General features: G+C 42.4%; 1 protein-coding gene across 5 annotated transcripts in view; it reads left to right on the top strand.

Annotated features, from left to right (window-relative positions):
- Positions 1-22,491, top strand: part of LOC138628405 (cell migration-inducing and hyaluronan-binding protein-like) — a 157,480-nt gene that overhangs the window by 61,294 nt on the left and 73,695 nt on the right. For all 5 annotated transcript variants that reach the window (XM_069711436.1, XM_069711438.1, XM_069711437.1 and 2 more), the window contains exon 2: positions 15,917-16,096. In XM_069711436.1, the coding sequence (XP_069567537.1) occupies positions 15,991-16,096 (106 nt within the window). In that variant the 5' untranslated portion in view covers positions 15,917-15,990. The remainder of the gene's footprint in view (positions 1-15,916; positions 16,097-22,491) is intronic.

Below are 22,491 nucleotides of genomic sequence, written 5' to 3'. Positions count from 1 at the left end.
TGTTTGAAGTTTCACAAACAACAGTGCTTTGCTCAAAGAGGAGTTTGTACAGATGGACCAAGCGATTGGTCAACAGGCTACATTTCATTCCTCTAAACACACTGAAGGGAAACATAGATATAGGAAATGTTCTCCGGAGGCTGCGCAGCTAATAATAACCCGGGTTGGGATTAATATGGGTGTGCAGTTGCGGTGAATTGCTGTGGTTGGCAGGTCGGTGAACTAAGAGTTTGTCATTCCTGTGGATAGGGGAGGGGGGGGCATTGTGGCAGAGGGCATCGGAGGACACTCGGCAGCAGTTTGGACAAGGACTTGTACTGCATGTTCAAGCTGAATCACAGTAACATCTGTCATCTGATTCCACCCTGTCAGCACTGTGCTCGCTCACTATTTTCTATTTTCTGCAGTTGTCGTTTCAATTTACATCAACGGTGGGAAAAAAAAATCTATCTTTGGGTGAGGTTGATACGATTCAGGAGATAATTATTTCTGTAAGATTTTATGTTTTTTTTTGTGCATGATTTGGAAAACAATGAGCCTCCGGCTCAGTGCCTCAGATAGAAGAGAGGTCATACGGTGTTCAGAGATTAACAGACACTGTGTTTTCATTTGGTTTGTTTGCACCGAGAGAACCACGGATTAAGATTAAATTAGATCTGTTGTTATTGATGGTAAAAGTGTTTATTTAGTAATACACTGGTCTGTTGGTAATGACGTGCATTGACCACTGGGAGAAACATTGTTAGAAATTATGCAGATCACATAATAACTCTTAAAATTCAGAAGAGCTTTTTAATGTGTGACTGTATCGTGTTTCGTAGTTCTTCAAAGTGAGTCTGCAGCCTTGATGCTGTATTTTGATCTCGGAGCATGTTTGGGATTCTGTCCTAGTTAACAATAATGCGACGCAGCGACTGCATGCATGCGTGTGTTGGCTCAGCAGGTTTCTGCCTTTGAACCGGTGAGACTGTCAGCTCCTCGACCCCGTCTCCCTCCGCCTCCTCTCTTCCTCTCCTCCTCTCTTCCTCTCCTCATCTCCTCCTCTCCTCCTCGCCTCCTCTCAGTGTGGCTGCTGTGCCTCGAGAGGAGAAAAGCTCTTAATTGGAAGAAGTAATTAAAAGAAGTGTTCTATATGAAGCTGGTGGTCATAATCACATCAGAGTCATGAGGCAGCGCTGCAGCCATTTCCCTCGTTTCAATCAGAGAGTCGATCAGCATCATAACCATGAAGTGAAATGTATCTTTAGAATAAATGGATTACATATGTGACAAAACACAGCTGTGGAAAAATGATAAAAGGCCAAAAGACTTAAAAACGTTATCATCGTACAGCCATTATATTATCTTTAAGCTGAAGTGTGGCATATTTGCTCTTATGTAGTAAAATATGGGCCCCAAAGGAAAACCGGAATGCAACAGAGATTAATACACTTATGCTGCAAGAAAATCAGTTTACTTGTGACCACTGCTACAAAAAGTCAGTGTATAATTTACAGTTAAATATAATGAAGTTAAAAAAAAGGACACGTGAACCTCGCAGCTTAAGCCAGAAGACGGCTGCAGCGGTGGAAGTATAGGAAGAGCTTCACTATCAATAAGTGAAGGCACTCAAACACGGTTTGCTATTTACACTCTGAGCGCAAATAGTGTCGAGATGACATTTATAGCTGCCACTGAATGAGAGTTTGTTTAGCCGAATAAATGAGTGAAAAAATGACTCCCAGTCTAAAGAAGCTTGGCAGCAGAGGAATTTTCCAACATGACAATGATCCCAAACACACTGCAAACACACACAAGACCCTCGTCAGAGCAGAGAGGAAGCTCTGCTCTGACGAGGGTTCATCTGGACTCCAATCCAACAGAACACAGTTGGAGTTCAGAGAAAGAAAACCTCTCCAGCGACGAGCAGCTGAAAAGAAACGATGTCAGAATTCATCCACAGATTTGTGAGGAATCAGTCGCTGCTTGTCCTTGGAGCTGAACGCTGAACCTCAACCTGATAATCATCCAATTATTCTAAGATCATTCAACGTTTTAGTGATTTTGCACAGAAGGACTCACTTTCTCTGTATTCTGCCTCGACTGATGTTCTGTTAGATGATTCTTTGTCTTTCACATGCTGTTGGTTACTGATAGAAATCCTAAACAAGTTACATCAGTTCAATACAAAACAGCCAACACTCATTTCGCGGTACAACTAAATTATTTTTCAAGTAAGCAACAACTGTGGAGGTACAGCATAGCTATTAAACTTTAGGTTCCCATAGCAACAGGGATTGTTCCTGTACCGCTTCAATAGGTTTGTAAAATGTGTAGTGAATGCTGTGAGGTGTTTCTTACACTGTGCCAACACAAAGTGCTGCATAAGCAGCAGGTTTAACAGATCAGCAGCCAGTTCTCCGTCTGCCTGATACACAGTCACTAAAATAGTCCTTGCATTGATTGCTGGCTGTATTGATTCAAATAAAAAACCTATCTGTTCAGTCAGAAGTATGATACATCCATGTGACAATAAAGTGTTACTGCATCGTTCATCAAAGAAGGAACAATAAAAGGCAAAACGTTTTCCTTTCTCCAACATGTGTGGATGAGATTTATGGCATTGAGGTGAAGGAACGACTGGTTATGGCTCATGAATGTGGTACAGGAGGATTAACATCTGGTGAAGATGAGAAAACTAGTGTAGTTAACAAATAAATGAACATTAACTGCAGTTCAATGACTCGTCTCCTGGAGGCTTTACAAACATCCTGCATGCTGCACGGAGAGGAGGCGGTTTGTATGACAACACGATAGTTTAAAGCATCTTGTTGAACAAAAACCTGTGATGAGCCATGATGACTCAAATATAGGGCAGCACCATGTTTCTTTAACTCTGTGCAGAGGAAACACACACACACACACACACACACACACACACACACACACACACACACACACACACACACACACACACACACACACACACACACACACACACACACACACACACCACACCCACACACTGTGCACACACACACACACAACACACACACACACACACACACACACACACACACACACACACACACACACACACACACACACACACACACACACACACACACACACACACACACACACACACACACGCCACACCCACACACTGTGCACACACACACACACACACACACACTGTGCACACACACACACACACACACACACACACACACACACACACACACACACACACACACACACACACACACACCGCCACACCCACACACTGTACACACACACACACACACACACACACACACACACACACACACACACACACACACACACACACACACACACACACACACACACACACACACACACACACACACACACACAGGAAGGAAACATATTTGTGTGCTGTCTTTTTATATATTGGAAATGACGTAGATCAGCAGATTAGTATCCATTCTAGTTGAATATTTAGTTTTATTTTGCAGCGTTGACTCCTCCGTCGCTTCACCGCTGTACTCTCCCTCTCTTTCATCCTTCTTTTGATTCCCCGTTTTTTATTTTTGATCTTCTTGAAATAGTCTTCTCCCTACTCAGCATCCTGATAGCTATATTCACACGGGGAAGGAATCTTTCAAACAGACAGGAGAAAAAACACAAAACCCCATTACCCCCCCTCCACACACACACACACACACACACACACACACACACACACACACACACACACACACACACACACACACACACACACACACACACACACACACACACACACACACACACACCAGCCCCCAATAACGCCTCTAATGTCAAATAAGTTTCATCATTTTCTGCGTGTGTGTTTCAGTTTCATCACACTTACATTTCCAGCGATCGCAGTGCGACCGCGGGGCTCGCCCAGGATCGCTCTCCGTGCTGCTGTTGATGCTACCGCCAGCTTTAATGAGGCCATTTCTCCTTCTTCCTCCTCTGTAATGTAACTCTTGAGAGATTTCATCATTTCATCAGGATGACACAGACATTAGAGCGAGACGGAGACCTGAAAGAAGAGCATGTTGGCCTGTCAGTCAGTCTCAGATCACCCAGCTGCCTCTGATCTCTCACTGTCGCCAGCAGGTGTCAAAACTCAGCTTCCAATTGTGTTGCAAACACAAGACTCATTTCAGTGTATTCCATAGAAACGGTCCCTATTTAGATAGAGACAAACCATTTGTAAGAAATATAGTTCATCTTTAATAATGTAAATTAACACTATCTAATCCAGAACTTTCATTTAAATCAGTCTCATTTTCAAGAGACACACACAACCACGCCAACATAGATTATACAACCAGTAGCTCCACCCCCAGAGATCTGATTGGTCAACTGAACATCTGGAACAAATCATCATGACATCACACCGTGCTCATCACTAGAAATATCACTCCACCTCCTCAGTGGGAAAATAGAATTAGAATAGAGTTTCATATAATATGTAATCTAATGTAGTTTCTACTTGTTATAGTTCTATTAAATGACCCATTTGGTGAAGTCGGGTCTCTTTTGGTCCTTTTTGGTCGCTCTGAGCACCCGTACCGTAACACCACGGATAGTCACGCACTTACAATCCTAGAGGAGGCTAGCTAGACCGGTTTGGTTTGAACACATGACACGGAGCTAAAATGTTAAAAACACATGAGTCCATGGATATCTTTGTTCATCAGATATCTTTGTTCATCACATATCTTTGTTCTTCAGATATCTTTGTTCATCACATATCTTTGTTCATCAGATATCTTTGTTCATCAGATATCTTTGTTCATCAGGTATCTTTGTTTATCATCAGATATCTTTGTTCATTAGATATCTTTGTTCATCAGGTATCTTTGTTCATCACATATCTTTGTTCATCAGATATCTTTGTTCATCAGATATCTTTGTTCATCACATATCTTTGTTCATCAGATATCTTTGTTCATCACATATCTTTGTTCATCAGATATCTTTGTTCATCAGGTATCTTTGTTCATCAGATATCTTAGTTCATCAGATATCTTTGTTCATCAGATATCTTTGTTCCAACCAGACTGAACTAGCTGATCAGTTTAGTGTTTCTATGTTCTATATTTATTCAGTTGGAGACTAGAAGTCCTCTCTGTTGCTAGGTGGTTGCTAAGGGTCGGACTACTTTCTGGAGTCGTAAACTTTGCATACGTTACATAAGAGTCTACTGACGTTACTGATTGTTTTTATTGTTGTTATTAGTCATATCACGTGTTGCCATTGAAACGGAGATCAAACTAACAAAGTTATACATTTTGAGAGTGAATTGCTCCACAATATGAATACATTTAGATTACATATTTTATTTAGATGGTAACTTGTTGTATAATCGCTCGAGGGTGCTATTCATGCCATTGTTGCCAGAGCGACCAAAAAGTACCAAAAGAGACCCGACTTCACCAAATGAGTCATTTAATAGAACTACCACAAGTAGAAACTATATTATATTACATATTATATGAAACTATTCCAATGATATATTTCCATTGAGGAGGTGGAGTGACATTTGTAGTGATAAGAACAGTGTGATGTCATGATGATTTGTTCCAGATGTTCAGTTGACCAATTAGATCTCTGGGGGTGGAGCTACTGGTTGTATAATAGTAACATCTACATCACGATGTCATTTTGTTCCATTTCAGGAAGAGTAGTTGTACATGATGAATGTAGTTATGTTACAGAGTACATCTACTACAGGGTGAGCTGCTGGGCTTTTATGATGAAGATAGCAGACAAAGCACCTGAAAGATGGTCAAGAATATCAAGTATCAAACAATTATTTTTGAAATACACACGCCATGGCTATCTCACGTTTTGCTGTAGTGGACGGGCGTGTCTATTTCACATTTTGCTGTGATACTGGGGTGATTGGTCTTAAAGTTAACCCACATGATTCATTAACTCATGAATAAATTCATATATTAAATCATGCTGAATCATGCATTTCAATTGTAATAATTCAGAAATGTTATTTTGATATATTTGCTTAAACACACAGACCATGTTACACTTGTGACATAAAGCCTTGTTTTCCTTTTGCCCGAAGGCGAGACCAAGACCTCACGTGTTTTCTGTTGTTCCAGTGAGGTTCCTCTACATTTAACTGTGTGTGTGTGTGTGTGTGTGTGTGTGTGTGTGTGTGTGTGTGTGTGTGTGTGTGTGTGTGTGTGTGTGTGTGTGTGTGTGTGTGTGTGTGTGTGTGTGTGTGTGTGTGTTTTTGTGTGACAGAGTGCATTCATCTGTCTCGCTGCACATTTTCATGCTCAAGCTAACCTTGTTAAGTGTACCTGGATCAGGTTGAGGACAGCATGTTCTGTATGTGACCAAATGTTATTTTCCTGCAACCAAATCCAGACTGCTTTTTAGGAATGAAACACACACACACACACACACACACACACACACACACACACACACACACACACACACACACACACACACACACACACACACACACACACACACACACACACACACACACACACACACACACACACACACACACACACCTGCACCACCCCCTCCTGCCTGGTAGAATATGTGTTGAGGCAGGTCTGTTATCAAAACTGGCTGACTGGCTTTTGAGTGAATCATATTACCGATTGTCACTGCAGGCTACAGGATGTTGCTAATAATATACATATTTTCAGAGTTGCTTTGCGTGTGCACGACAGCAGAATTTAATCCCCACTATTGAACGCATTAATGTTATTGTTTTTTTCATATCTAAGAAAAAGTCAAATTGCTTTCGGTTGACGGATGTAAATTTCTGCATGGACAATGTGCTGAAAAATCACATTTACTCTCCTTCATACATGCTTATTATATTATGATAGGTCATGTTATATTCATATTGCTAATACAAGCACTGTAATTCACTGCCTTTTCAGTTGATATTAGGTTAATTTTAGTTTTCAGGGTAATATTTACTGGAATATTATGACAGAGATTTGATGGCAGTACTTTTTTGCCACCCAGGAGGAGTGGATATAGTCTGCACACACCAACAACCTCCTGAAATAAGACATCTTGTCAGGCAACAACCGGGGTAGGAAAACCAGGCTGTGCTGCTCATACAACTCACTACAGCAGCTCCTGTGCTGGTTACCAGCATTTTGTAGTTCTTAGAAACATACAGTAAATAAATTACTGCAAATTCAAAAAGACTTGAAGTGTAAAAATATATCTTTGTGTTTTTTTTCATTTGTCTGGCAGCAGGATTATAGAAAAATGTCTGTTCTGATTTCCCTGAAACTTGGTGGAAGCGTGTCGCATAGACCGAGTTGGAACCGGTTCATTTTTAGTTTTTACTTTCGTTAACATTGCCAGATGCGTTTGGCAGACTTGTGTTGGAGAACATCTTAAAATCCTGTAGATGGTTGTAAAGTTCAATCATGACAAAACAGACAGGAGGCACCTGAGGAAAAGTCTGAATCAGGCCTTTTTTTAAGTCTTTCTAAACTTTGGTTGAACTGTAGTTATAGTGAAATAATTTGGAAACAAGTGCAGAAAATAAAGAAGGCACCAAGCTGTTTTTAATAATGACCAACATGTATGCTCATTGGTCTGCTTGTTTTAGTCTTGGTGTGATTAGAAGGAATTACATATCAGGCTGTCAGATGTGATCAAGTTATTTGCTGCTAATCACAGTTTGATGAAACATAAGATGATGCATCTAAGAGCTGGTTCAGCACTTGAAGAGCATATATTTTATAACACATTGTAAAGAAGAAGCTTCTTGAAAACAGGTTTTTAATTTACAAATGCTCCAATCCAGTAATAAGTATGATTTTGTAAGCTTTCAGTCGACTGTGTTTGTTAGCCGGTCCTTGAAGCTGTTTCCCTGTAGCTCTTGTCTTGTTGGTCGGCTCATGTCTTCCACACAAAAGGCTGTAAGTGATGACTCTGTGACTCACTTTGTGTCCGGCAGCACAAAGCTGTGCCACAACAAGGCTGACTGCCGTTGGGAGAGGAATCCAGCAGCAGATGTCACTCCAAGAGGAACAATGTCAACAACTGCCCCCTTCATTCCCTCTTATTCAATATCGCCGTTAGAAACCACTGACTTAATTTCCACTTGAGCCTTTTTTAATTTCATGTTTAAAAATAAGCTTTGCTCAGCAGGAATCTCAGCCTCAACTGAGTAGCATACTGATTGTAATTACTGACCCTTTGTAGGAGCACAATACCAAATATCTTTCCTTTGTTGGCTGCATCCCACACCATACACAATATACTGAAATAGTGTAACTGGCCGCCTTGGCACGCATACAAAATAGCTGTCTGTAATTAAAATGACGCCACGCAGCCAGCGTGTTTCAGGGCTCGTTCGATGCCGAGCAGTTTATCAGTTGGGCTCCAGTTCTTTTCCAGCCTGCTCAGGTACATAAACATTTGTTCAGTACCTCAGACACCAGAATTAAATTCCAGCTCATGCAGCTGCTCGACGCAACACGTTTGGCCGTGTTTACCGGTCGGGAAGCCAGTGAGGGATGTCCTTCACCCGTTACATGGAAAGCCTTATCAAAGGTCCATTCCTGGGGATGTAATGGGACGGGCTTCCTGTAGACGAGACGGGGATCAAACATTTATTCAGACAAAACATACTTGGAAAAAGTGAAGTGTGTGTGTGTGTGTGTGTCCAGTCAGCAGATTTCTTTTCACCTCCATCTGGCCAGTGTTTAGCTGCTGCTAATGTCCCACCCTATACTCTGCACTCCCCCAGAGGTATACCGTTACAAACTATTCACCGACGTAAGGCTCGCTCCTGCATGAGATTAATTGAGTTTTTGTTACTGTGGAAGTCATAAAAACATCTTTGAAAGCGTCCTCCACCCTCAGTAACTCACTGGCAGATGTATGTGTGTGTGTGTGTGTGTGTGTGTGTGTGTGTGTGTGTGTGTGTGTGTGTGTGTGTGTGTGTGTGTGTGTGTGTGTGTGTGTGTGTGTGTGTGTGTGTGTGTGTGGCAGAGAGCGTGGTTCTGCAGGGAAAGGGGGCATTTCTCTCTGAAGTTCATTTTTTTTAGGAAGTGTGTGAGTGTTTTCGGAGGAGTGGCAGCTTGTGTTGAAAGTTTCACTGTCACGCTGAGCTCATAAAGTGTGCAATAACCAGAAGGCGCTGGAAGCATATAAGCCACCGTATGGCTGCAGCTCCGCCTCCACACATAAATCTGAAGTTACAATGGGTCTCATAATGTTGCTGTTTTTCTCCATACCGTAGTTGTACTGAAGAAACACACTGTTCTGGATTATGTTCTCAACACAGATGTCAGTTTTGCAGAATAATGTGCACACGGGTATTTGTAGTGTGTGTGTGTGTGTGTGTGTGTGTGTGTGTGTGTGTGTGTGTGTGTGTGTGTGTGTGTGTGTGTGTGTGTGTGTGTGTGTGTGTGTGTGTGTGTGTGTGTGTGTGTGTGTGTGTGTGTGTGTGTGAGTCTGGAGGCGAGAGTGATTATCTATACCGGCACTGTGAGCCTCCTGCTGTGGACTGAAGCTCAGAGAAGGAACTGAGAGCCCATGTCATGATTAAAGGCTGCTTTGTCAGGCTGCCGTGATATTCACATTCATTTGGATCAAATGGAAGATTTCTATGATGTTTAGACTGTTTCCTGAAAATCTCCTTGTCCTCACAGAAACACCAAAATAAGACAAAATGAATAAAATACCTTTCTCCTACTTTTAGTTTGCAAAAGAACAAAACAGACTTGACCTCAGATAACAGAACCACTAGTCTGCCATGTCTTGCTGTTTCTGTTCATTTAAATATGACTGCAGCAAAACTGAAAACTCAATAGCAGGTGTTGACATTGAATGATCTTTCTGTGTGTGGTTTCACAGCGTTTTTATTCAGGCTGAATAATGCCACCAAAGTTATTCCTGTGGAGCGGAAATGACAGCTTCAATCAAATATTTTGGACATTCACACTTGTATTAATGTGAATATAGTTAAAAAACGCTCGCCTGGTGCCAACCAGACTTTGACTGAATGATTACGGGTCTGTCGCCCTCCAGAGAGGATCTTCCTTCCATCCCACTGGGCGTAGACCTTGGGTTCACATTAACCAATCAGCATGCGTGGAAACCGGCCGACACTTCACCACCGCTGCTCCTACCTACCGTGTCCACCAAAGGGTTTTTTACTGAGCGCAGCTTATTTATTAAATTGTTTTAATGAACTCCAGCAGCTTGACGAGGTGCAGAGCGTTTATTCAGCGTTTCTTTCCGGTCACCAAGAGTTCACCAAGAGTTGCGCTGGTCACTGTCACCAGCCGTCCAATCACAGTGAAGAAAGGGAGGGGCATACGCGGTTGACCACCGACGCTGGTCTCTGATTGGTCGGCCCTTCAGAGTGGCTCAGAGAAAACGCCAGTACCAGCCGAGTCACCAGACTGAATTCAGAGAAGAAAAGTGAAGCTGAAACAGAACAAACTGTGAAAACATTTCAAAATATTCATAAGTTATTACAAATTGACTTTGTTGGCCAGCTAATCTAAACTTTCCAGGACTGAGGATCGTGTCCACTGAAGCGCTTTTCCCAGAGCGCTGTGTTTTTAAAAGTAGTTTTTAATGGGAGCGCCGTGGTTTCTCAAACACAGCCAGTGTGACGAGCTGCTGAGCACTGAACGTTTGCCATTCTTTTTAGTGTTCAACTTTGGATCTTGCTGCACTCGTCACTGTCACTTTTTACCAGCCGTCCAATCACAGTGAAGGAGGGGCGGGACAAATACCACAAAGACCTCGCGTCATCTTTTTCACCTCAGCACACCTGAGACGAACAGAGAGACATCCCTCCGAGCTGACGGCCTCAAAGTCATCTATCTTCCCTAAAAAAATAAAGGGTCCAGTTTTCCTCAGCAACACTTCAAACTGTGTCCTGCTCGTACAAAACTGCTCTCCATCTTTAGCTCTTGAACCTAACAATGGTTTCTCGCTGAGGTGTTTCCTTGCACACAAAATCTCCTGAACCCACAGATACCGGCGGGTCTCCCTACGAGCTTCGGTCTTCAGAGCGAGGACTCCACTCCGTACTGACAGTTTTACACTCAGCGTTTGTTGATAACACAAACTATCTGTGACACGAGGTGCTTTAAACACATTAATTAACCGTTACGTCTGCAGATATTCAGTATCATAGCAACAAGTGCTCTCTCTTAGCTGAGTGTTTTCAGCTGGGAAAAAAAATGCTTTTGGTGGATGGAGATTGGACCCTGGGAATTCTGGTGACTCAGAGAGGCCAAATGGAAAGCCAAAACAGAGAAGAAGATTTATTTTTAAATCTGCATGCAGTAGCAATGGCATGGTATTAATCAGTGTAATGGAAAGAGCTCTATCCCTCCAAGTATTTCCCCTCTACTTGCGTGTGATGAGTAAAACACCAACAATAAAAACAACAGTTTGTTCCAGACTTTTTCATCTGAGTCTTGGCGAGTTATTTCTGGAAACATATGCAGCCTCACAGATATACCAGCAGACACAACACACACACACTCTCATGTCATTCAGACACCAACACACACACTTTCCCTGGCTGACTGTCTCACTGAAGATGGAATCTGCCAGCTGGCTGCTTCGCCTCATGTTAACAGGCCGGCTGAGAAATCTTGAACAGTGCACGGCTTACTGACTGGCTGCCAGTGTTGCATTAGCAACAGCCCAAGAAAAACTATTTGAACACTTAGACTTTAAGACAGTCAAGACAGAGCAAGCTTTTATTATTACTGACGCATGAATGCTTCTCTGAAGTGGCTCCAGCTTCAGCTCCAGCAGGTGATGTGTGTGACAGAGAGAATGCATTTGATCGACGAGGACAGATGAGAAGCTTCACTCTGAACAAGAGTATCATCTGTGTGTGATGGACGTTACATCTGTGTCTCTGTGAATCAGTGTAACAACACAAACACATCCACAGCATGCCCCCCTTATGAAAAGGTCAGATGAAGCAGATGGTCAGGAGGGTAGACGTCATGGAAACAACAGGAATCAGAAACATCCTTCACAGTTGACAACTTCTGGCCACGGATTTAAAATGGAACCTGTTAGTATCGTCTTTGTTCTCCTTCAATGTGAAACGTGTGTTGATTCTTGTCTGGAATAATTTGTGCCATCCTTGAATTGATGGCTGTTTAAATTCACACCAGTAATCCACTCATAATGTGACTGAGGCAGTAATATATGTATGTGGAGCCCATGAAAACACTGTGCTTTGATTTATATGGTTCTGCTCACATCCACAGTCAGTAAAGTATTTACTACGTGTTAGTACACTTCATGTAGTAACTGACTGTGTCCTCTTGTCACTTAAAACACCCCAGCCCTTAATTATGTGTAACTGTGCAATTGGCCAACAACTTTATGCAGAACAAAGGTTAATAATACTCTATTAATATACAAATATAACAGCAGTGTAGATTTATTACAGGCTCATGAATTGCTTAATAGAAGCAAACCAACCAACCTGACCTGGTGTTTCAGACCTGAGTTCCCGGTGTGAATATGTCGGCCTGGCACGCTCTCGTTTCCAGTTGTTGCATCTGTCAACTTATTTTAAAAGTAAGGTCGGCTATTAAGGCTTGAGTGCTCTTCGCAAGACCCAAGCCAAAATGTCAAAACATTAATTCAACTCATAATTAATCAATTAATAAATCAGTCAATTAATAATTGATCAGTGACATCCTGTTATCTGGCCAGATGTGAATTGAGGCTTTGTTGCATTCATGACAACAACAACAAAATCTGGACCAAAAAAATAGTCTAAGAGTCTCTTAATATTTAAACTTTTACATTTAAGTTGGTTGATGTGCCGTCCTCCGAGGTCCCATTGCAGACTGAAACACATGCACCGGGAGGTCAGGAGCCTTCTGGCCCTGAGAGGACAACGTGTCAGTCCATCACACTCTTAATGCATCACTTGCAAGAAAAGCTAACGGATACTTTGACTTTTTACTTCCACACTGGCAGACGTGAGGGTCAGTCCACTTCCTCTGGGAATTTACAGAATCTAACAATATCAGTCTAACAATCACTGCAGTGAAAGTTCATAGTGGATCACATAAAGGCCCCACAAACACTAATCCACTTGTTATTGTGGACAGTTGGCTTTTTTTAATTTTTTTAATTTAATTTTTTTACCATCAATAGATTCACAAATCCACTTAATGATTTACTGCAATATTTACACAATTCATCATGTTTAAAATAATATATATAAATATTGGTAGTTTATTATTCCAGGCTCACCCCCACTGTACTGCTGTACTGTGGTGCTGCTGACCACAAGTTTTCCAACTGCATTGTATTCATTAATTCATGAGGAAACAGAAGGACGTGAGTGACTCCTCTGTACTTCATTTTTTTTTTATCTGGCAGCCATGTTTTCAGTGGGATGAACAGTAATGACATATTCTGACCGCCTGCTGACATCCCATAATGCAGCTGAAGGACAGCTTTCATCAAATCTTTAGTGGCGCAAAGTGGAGTCAGAAATTATGCAATGCTGACATTTACTTACTTGAAGCTCAGCCTTCTAGAATTTGATCCGTTTTAATTGATGTGATTTAGTCTGAAGGTCCGTATGAGAGCCGGCGTGCAGCATCTTTTCGATGGCTCAGCGTGACTCCTTTTTTTTCTGGTTTTCCGTTGGGCTGACGTTGTGGAGGTTACCTGCTACCTGGTACTTTGGCTGGTGTCACCTCCACTGAGGTTTAAGCGAGCTCAGCCAATACTAAAAAGTGATGAGGAAACACCGCAAACCGCTGATTGGTCGCAGAGAATCATCACAATCAGTGCGTCACGTGGACTAAAGGGGATACCACCTGCTTCAGAAAATGAAATCAGGAAAAGCACCTGGTACTAAAAGCGAGTAGAGTCGGCAGTGGCAGTGGAAAAAAAGTTCATGGTATGAAATGAAACGAGTACATTTTCTTGGACGTCTTTCTGGCTCTTCACTGCACCTCCGCCACAAATCCTCTCTAAACAAAGGATTACAAACCATATTAGATAAACACGGGCTTCCACATGGCATTTTCTCTACTTCACTCAATGAATCCACAAGAACTGCGGCAACCAGGAGTCTCCTGTTTGCTCAAATCGGCAAGAAGAAATGAAATATTTCATTTTCTTTTTTTCTTTTTTTTGCTGCTGCAGATCAGGGATTAATCTGTTGCTAGACAAGATAATATATGCTACTAATATCCAGAGGAGATTACCTGGGAAATGTGTTTACCCGTGATTACCATACAGCTGTGGCCCGTGACGGTGCACAAACACACATTACCACAGGGAGATGAATGGCGGCGCATAATGCACACGCTTGCATTTATAAAGAGAAGCATCTGGACAGAGATAGAGTGTGTTGACCTGAAGCAGACTAACGGCATCAGCAGCTTACAGGAACATACTGAAAACAAACTGAATGAAGTATAAGGCTGTTTGGCTCATTAGGCGAGCAGTGTGTCAGAGTCTGTATGGTAAACAGGCTCGGCGTAGAAACTCCCACTAACTCTGTCACCCATAGTCAAACGGCAAGTTAATTACATGATAAAATAAATGATGATTAATTAGTGTTCCTTTATGCCCACAACATCTCACTGAGCTCTCCACATGGCAGCAATAGCTAATTAAATCTAATCAAAGCCAGCATCAGGGCGCTGTGCAGTTTACAGCCATTCAGCCAATGTTCTGCAGGTCATTAAGAGGATCTCACAGCACAACTACCTTCCTGTTAATTAATCTGCTATAAACATTGTGAAGATATTAAATGTATTATTAAAAATGGAAAACGTCACAGCTTTTGGATATGTGTAGAAGCTCTAGTCAGGAAAAGCTTCCAGTCAGTGCTGCCAGCTCGGTCACTCTGCATACTGTGCTGCTGACACGTGTTGGACACTGCAGAACACCAGGACTGTGTTGTATTTGGAAATGGCAGATGCACCTGCAGTACATTTGAAGGAAATGTTTTTGTTTGTTCATCCATTTTTTTCAGGTCAGTGTCTCCTGTTAAAGTGTGTGTGTGTGTGTGTGTGTGTGTGTGTGTGTGTGTGTGTGTGTGTGTGTGTGTGTGTGTGTGTGTGTGTGTGTGTGTGTGTGTGTGTGTGTGTGTGTGTGTGTGTGTGTGCAACTTCCCATGTTGATGTGGGCCCTGTTGTAAATGTCTAGTCCTCATCACAGACATGTGCTTTAAATGTTAAACAAAATACAAAACAGTGTCTAACTGTACAATCCCAAATATAAAATGTGACGTCACAAAGTGAAATAATATAAATCTGACTTCATGTTAAATTCATTGTTCAAATTATGATTATGATATATGGGATAAAGATATAGTTACATTATAAATGAAATAATCTTCTGTATTATTACCCCAGACTGGATATAAAAGAGTTCGTAGCTTCAGGTCTGTAAAATGGTTCTGATCCAGAAGTGTCTTCAGCTGCAATACCAGCGAGTGCCACTAGAGGTCGGCTCCAAAAAGCCTCCGGCTCCATAGACTCCCATTCAACTTCTCTCATCAAATCCAAAGTGAATAAAATGTGTCCATCAGTTATCTCGGTGTTGTTAGCTAAAGTCACTCCTTCTTATTAGTTTTCTGGAGGTCCATCTGAAAATAATCCCTCATTCATTAGAAAAGAAGATTCAAGAAGACTGGATGTATAGCTTTGTCTCCCCAAAGTACATCCAGCTGAAAAATCTACCATCAATAATGTCTTTGAAAGCTCAAAACAACATTTAAAAGTGATGTTTGTGAAAGTCTCCTCCACTGTGTGACATTGCTGTCCAGAAATGTGACAGCCTTCCTGCCGTGTCTGCACGACGGGAAGTCTTTAAAATACGCCTATTTGTCCACGTCTTACTGAGTCTTCTGCATTTCAATGTGATGTTGTAGGTGCCTTTGGTGGCGTCCCTCTGTGAACTCGGCTCTTCGTACTCTAACACCCAGCGGGAGAGCCGAAGAAGCCTATGAAGGCCACAGGTGTGAAGTCGGTCAGCGGCGGGCGGAGAGAGATGAAGATGAAGACATGTGTGGTGTTCCTGGCAGCTCTGCTGCTCCCCGGCATCCTAACAGGTGAGTGAACCACAGCTCTTCTGTTTTACTGGAGCTGAAGACGCTTAACATTCACATTAAAAACAATTACAGTAAAAAAAAAAACATCAGTCAGTAAAACGGTGCTAAAACGAAGAACGTTCAAACCTCCATATTTCAGATTACTGATCTTCACCTGACTAAAGATCATTAGTTCAAACCAATATGTACGTTTATTAAATCAATTTGAGTACCAAACTTCGATACAGTCATCTGAATTATTTCGGGAGTATCTCCCATCGAAAAATGCCTCGTTTCTTCGGTATGAATTTCTAAACCTCCACACCAACATATTCTTGTTTTAGAAGCAGAACATTTGCATGTCAGTGGTGTCGGTGAGCAGCAGCAGTACGCTGCCTCTCCTCGGTGGCCCGCCCACGTAGCTCTAATCACTCGTGCAGCCTGAATCTTACCTCACTCACCCTCCAGCTGATCCTATCTGCCGCCGACCCATCCAGATGAGGTAGGATTGATTTGTACCGTGCCACTTCACGTTGCTGCCCGCAGGACATTCGACACAATCTCGCCTGTTTTCAGCTGCAACGCGAGGAAAGAGGATGTCGAGATCTGTACGCACACGCAGATCTCTGGGGAGAGAACATATTCATGTTTGAAAAATCTGACGTGACTTTTCTCTGCTCTCCAGTCAGCTCTCTGATTGTCATTTCAAAACTGTGCTGCGACGTGCACCCAAATGCAGCACCTGTAACATCTGCTCCACATGAACAACATCAGCTGTCAAGAACTATGATGAAACACTGAACGCAGCAGAACGTCATGATGATACCGAAGCCCTTCACATGCACTGACAGTACGAGCTGTATGATATTCTCTTGAAAATGTACATTAAATGTATAGAACTAGTTAGATCAGAAATAATTTTTGGCCTTGGAAAGAGTAGTTTGGCAAAAACAAATCTCAATTCAAATGCACTTACCAGCTTTTTCCAGATGTTTTCACCACTGTTGGAACACACTGCCTGCCCGGTGTGTGTGCGTTACCTCTGATGTGTGTGTGTGTGTTCACACCTGCTGCAGGTCCAACCAGTGAATCTGTCTCTTCGATAATGACCATCAGTGTTGGATCTTTGAGGTCCGACAAGTGATGAATTGTAACCAAAAAGCAGGCACGTGGTTTTTGTTCACCCTCGTTCATAGCGAGACACACACACACACGCACACACGCACACACACACACGCACACACGCACACACGCACACACGCACACACACGCACACACACACACACACACACACACACACGCACGCACGCACGCACTTACGCACGCACGCACACACACACACAGACACGCACACACACACACGCACGCACGCACGCACACACACACACACACAGACACACACACACACACACACACACACACACACACACACACACACACACACACACACACACACACACACACACACACACACACACACACACACACACACACACGCACGCACGCACGCACGCACACACACACACACACACAGACACACACACACACACACACACAGACACACACACACACACACACACACACACACACGCACACAGACACACACACACCGAGACAGAGTGGTGACACGGAGCAGCGGGGAAAACTCCGCCCCTCACCTGGTGAAGTGTCCTCATGATATAATTACAGCCTACACTATTATTATACAGTACAAATGTGATCGCAGATAGTTTCTCAGGATATTTTAGCTAAAAAAAAAAAATAGGCATTTTATTCTTGACACACCACAGATGAGAAGCGTGCCTGAGCAGGCGGTGTGATTCAGGCCTCATTAAGGTGGAGCTGAATTGAAGTTATATCTATCTTCCCCACTTATCACACTTAGTAAATACAGAACAGAGAAAGTAAAGCCAACAGAAGGACGGCACACATATATTCTATGAAATAAAGCAAACACTATTTATACAGACATCAACAGCAGCTTGTTGCCACTGGGATGCATGATATTCACCTGCAGAGTCAAAGAGATACAACTGTGAGCTCATGGATTTACAACTAAAGAGGTGTTGATAGCTACTGATGCCTGGATCAAAATGATTTCCCAGGATGAGAAAGAAGGAGCTTTGACAGACAGACGGAAACCCGAAGTTCACCTTCACTGAACTTAACAGCAAGACTCAGATCATTTGGTGAAACTTCTTAAACGAGGATGAAACTACAAACTCCTCACACACATTGAAATACTGTACATGAGACAGAGACACGTGCATATAACACTGTACATACACACCTGCGGAAATGAAGGAAACACACACACACACACACACACACACACACACACACACACACACACACACACACACACACACACACACACACACACACACACACACACACACACACACACACACACACACACACACACACACACACATACACCCTGCGGGCTAGTATTCATCTTGAGGTCATGAGGGAAAGTAGAAATCTTCATATCTTGGCAGCCGTGTCAACAAGCTCGTAGCCAGGAGACGCCACATCTGATCCTCGCTCTGCTCTGTGCGTGTCTGTGTGTGTTTGTGTTTTTGTGTGACGCCTTATTAGAAATATTTGCGCACTTTCAACCAAACACATAATTCTTCTTTCTCTGTGCCTCTTTTTTTTTTAATCTGTATTCTAACTGCAAAAAGAAAATCTTTTTAATCACAACCAAAAAAAGCTTCTCAGTCTGAGGCGGATCGGCCTTTTATTGGAGCTTTACTAACGGGGCTGCATATTAATGACAAGCTCAAACAGTGACAGTGATCAGTGACATCATGATAATGGAGCAAGATTTTCATACAGAGCGCAGGAGCGTTGCAACTCCAGATGCGATGGCCTTTTAGTGCGGCGACGGAGGCTTTTCTCGTTAAAGATGCACCCGTGGACGTGAAGTTTCAGTGCCAAAGTTGCATCTTGCGCCTCGGCCAAGTCAAACCAGGTCGAACAGCGGGATAGTTTAACGTTTAACGTAAAGTGCACATGAACAGTATGGTGCAAAATCCCACAGATAGGTTTGGTGGTTGTTCTACATATTTAATCACACTTTCATAGTCAAAACGAGCCTCATGACACAGTTGTGAATCTCAGCCATAAAATATAAAAGGTACTCTAGTTAAACTATAAATGAATTGCTGTTAAATTATACATAAAGTGGTAACAGTTCAAAAGCCTTTTCATCTGGTTTAGTCATCGACCAGCTGTGTAAGAACACAGAGTGTAACTGTGTCATGTCCACACGAAAGCTTAGTCATTTAAAGAATGATTGGATAGTAAACTATTCACACTCAAAGCTCCCGGTGCATTTTCTTTATTAACACCACAACATTTTTGGAACAAATTGCTCTTCATCAGTGTTGTTAATGAATTAATCGCATCGGGAGTTTTAAGTGTGCATAATTAACTTCTTTTCACTTCTCAACATGGTTCCAGCAGCTGATTTCAGTGTATTGGATGAGTGTTCTTTGTTCACTTTGACATTTAATTAATAACAGTGTTTGTAAGAGAGGTTTTTGTCTTGTACCGTTGAACAGCTTCCTTCACTGGGCAGCGGTTCTCATAACACCAGGGGAAGAGTTACTCATGATATTAGTAATCTCTTCTAAAGCTGATTAAACATCATCACGGTGTAGGCCGACTCGGAGTAACATACATTCAGTGATTAGAGCCTGAACCTCCAGACAAGTTCGTCCAATGTTCCTCCAGTTTAAAGTTTGGCTGGTGGTGTCGGTCTGCTCCTTCTTCAGTCATTAGAAACTAACACTACTCTGCACCACAGCGGCTTTAAAGAGAATGAAAGGAGCTAAATTGATTGGTCATGATTGAAGTCGGCTCTGACACATCTTCTACTTATCTATTCCTCCTACTTTACCAAGCAGGTGGACACACCTGCGCCTCTCGACTTCAAAAAGGCCTCAGGACTTTTACTCTTCCGATGGTTTTCAGAAATATTCTAACTTTTTCTGCACTTTAAAATGTTATTTAAATAAGCTCTGCGTTTCACTGTGCTTAATAAAAGCTTGTTTTTGTTAGTTGCAAACATTTTAGGCTGCATATTTTTAGCTTGAGAGCATTGCATTAAATCTTGCAGCTCTTTCCTGGATGAAGTCATCTGCTGTGCCATGTGAAACCCTGATCAGACTACATCCTATTTACATTTGTTTTTTGAGATTACAGTTATCAGTTGAGGTGACTATGGTGACTAAACGTCCTGCCCAGACTTGGCAAAGAGAGATGTCAGGCAAAAACAACAGATAGAACCCAGCTGCACTTTGATTAATAACCCTCATGATGGTTAGCAGTAATTTATGAGGAGAGGAGACAGACTCACCATGGACCACGGCCAGGATGTGAAAAACGACAAAATAAGTGGCCGTTCCTCCATCGAGGCCTCGTGAGGGTTTTAATTCACAGAAATAGATTCCTTTCACGATTAAAACACAACTCACCCACTCCATGTGTGTTACATGTACGACGCCAATATCATGCAACAGAAACCTTTTCAACAGAAAAATCCAACGCTGGCTCAAATTTGATTGGCAGGTGATCTGTGGGAGTTTCAGTGCAGAAAGTTGATCTCACATGACTGGTTTTGATAGTTTCCTTGAGCAACTCTGAAAACTAATTGTTTTGTTTTTGCATCATAATGACAAATTTTTCCGTCTCTTAATCCTCTTATGAATTCTGATAGATAAATGAATTTGAATATTAATTGATTAAATTAGTTGGATTGCTGTTCCATTGATGAGTTCCATTTTTCAGGACTCATTTTCCAGATCAGCTAATTAGATTGAGTCTGCTGACTTTTCATATTTAACGGTGGTGTGAAGTGGAACAAGCAGGACCGAAACTGTTCTCCAATGGTTTCTAACCGCTCCACCCTGAGCGAGGCTCGAACGAGCTCACAGCAGCAACACAACACCGTGTAAACAGAGCAACCTCGGGACAATAACACAACAGGTTTCTTTAAGAGATCTGTTACTGTGTTACAGTTGATTATTATCCTGTCTTAACTCGTAGTTCCTGTAGTGAGGAAACCAGGTGTGGTGCTTTGAAGTCTTTAGTTTTTAGCTGATTTGTTTTTGTGGTGTAATTCTCCCCGGCTCACCTGGGTTTTAGTGGCTTTCTGATAAAGTTCAGGAACAGTTCATTGTGTTTTCAGGTTGAGAAAATAATTTCTAGAAAAGCAAAGCGGCGCACTCAGCAGTTTTTCCTCCCAGCTGCCAAACATTTGGTAGGCTTAGACCTCCGAGGACCGACTTCAGACGCTTAGTCAGAGATTTGTGTGTGAACAGCTGCTGATGAAGAATTTTGTGCTGTGTGTAGTGTTTTATAGAGTAAGCATTTCCATTTTGTGTCCTTTAGTACTCTGAGAAGTGGAAACGTGGACATGAATTAGTCCTCTTATTTCCACATGGAAGTACTTTCCAGTCTGTTGAAATAAAATTAGCACAAACTTTCAGTTTGAGTAGTTGGACTCCTGAATGTTTCTGAGACTGAATCGACACTATAAATAGACATCAGCTGTCTTTGAACACCACACTAAAAGCAGCTTGCATAAGGAAGCAATCAAAGGTCACTGACCAGGAGTCAGCGGCCAGCCAGAGAAAAATCAGGGAGGACATCTGATGGCTGACAGCATCCCTGAACAGAGACAAGGGTCACCGTCTCTCCTATATACAGCCTCTCATCGTCATGTGACCAGCACTGTCATGTGACACCTAAACTATTATATAGACTGTATATTAAAGTGCACGTAGCTTCTGGCTCCGAAAAATGAGGCCAATGCTGAAGTGTCTTCAGCTGCAATACCAGCGAGTGCCACTAGAGGTCGGCTCCAAAAAGCCTCCGGCTCCATAGACTCCCATTCAACTTCTCTCATCAAATCCAAAGTGAATAAAATGTGTCCATCAGTTATCTCGGTGTTGTTAGCTAAAGTCACTCCTTCTTATTAGTTTTCTGGAGGTCCATCTGAAAATAATCCCTCATTCATTAGAAAAGAAGATTCAAGAAGACCTGTTTTTGGGGGCGTGTCTGTTTGATTGACAGGCCTGTGGTGCAGTCAGGTTACAGCTATCGGTGGGCGGGACGTAGTATCGTCAGGTTTCCGATCAGATCGGTCAGATCCACCGCTGGCTCCTCCCCCAGCTCGTCCAAATATGGTCACTTCCTGCTCCAAACCGCTCCGAACTGGCAAAGATGGTGACGGACAGAATCTGAACTGGAGGATTCATAACGTTCACAAACCAACTCCTGCAAAAATGATTCTGTCAAACACTATGTCCCTAAATCTTCACGAAGCTAGTTTAACACGCTAAGATGGATGTTTTATCCATGCAAGTAAGAAGAGTTGGGAATATTACCGGAAACTTTTAGCAGGG

The sequence above is a fragment of the Brachyistius frenatus genome, unplaced genomic scaffold, assembly GCF_029030835.1.
Source record: "Brachyistius frenatus isolate BFR_SWC_R1_liver_20210118 unplaced genomic scaffold, ASM2903083v1 Contig_100, whole genome shotgun sequence".
Lineage (NCBI taxonomy): Eukaryota > Metazoa > Chordata > Actinopteri > Embiotocidae > Brachyistius > Brachyistius frenatus.
The sequence above is the reverse complement of the archived record's forward strand: the minus strand, read 5'-3'. Positions and strand labels throughout refer to the sequence as shown.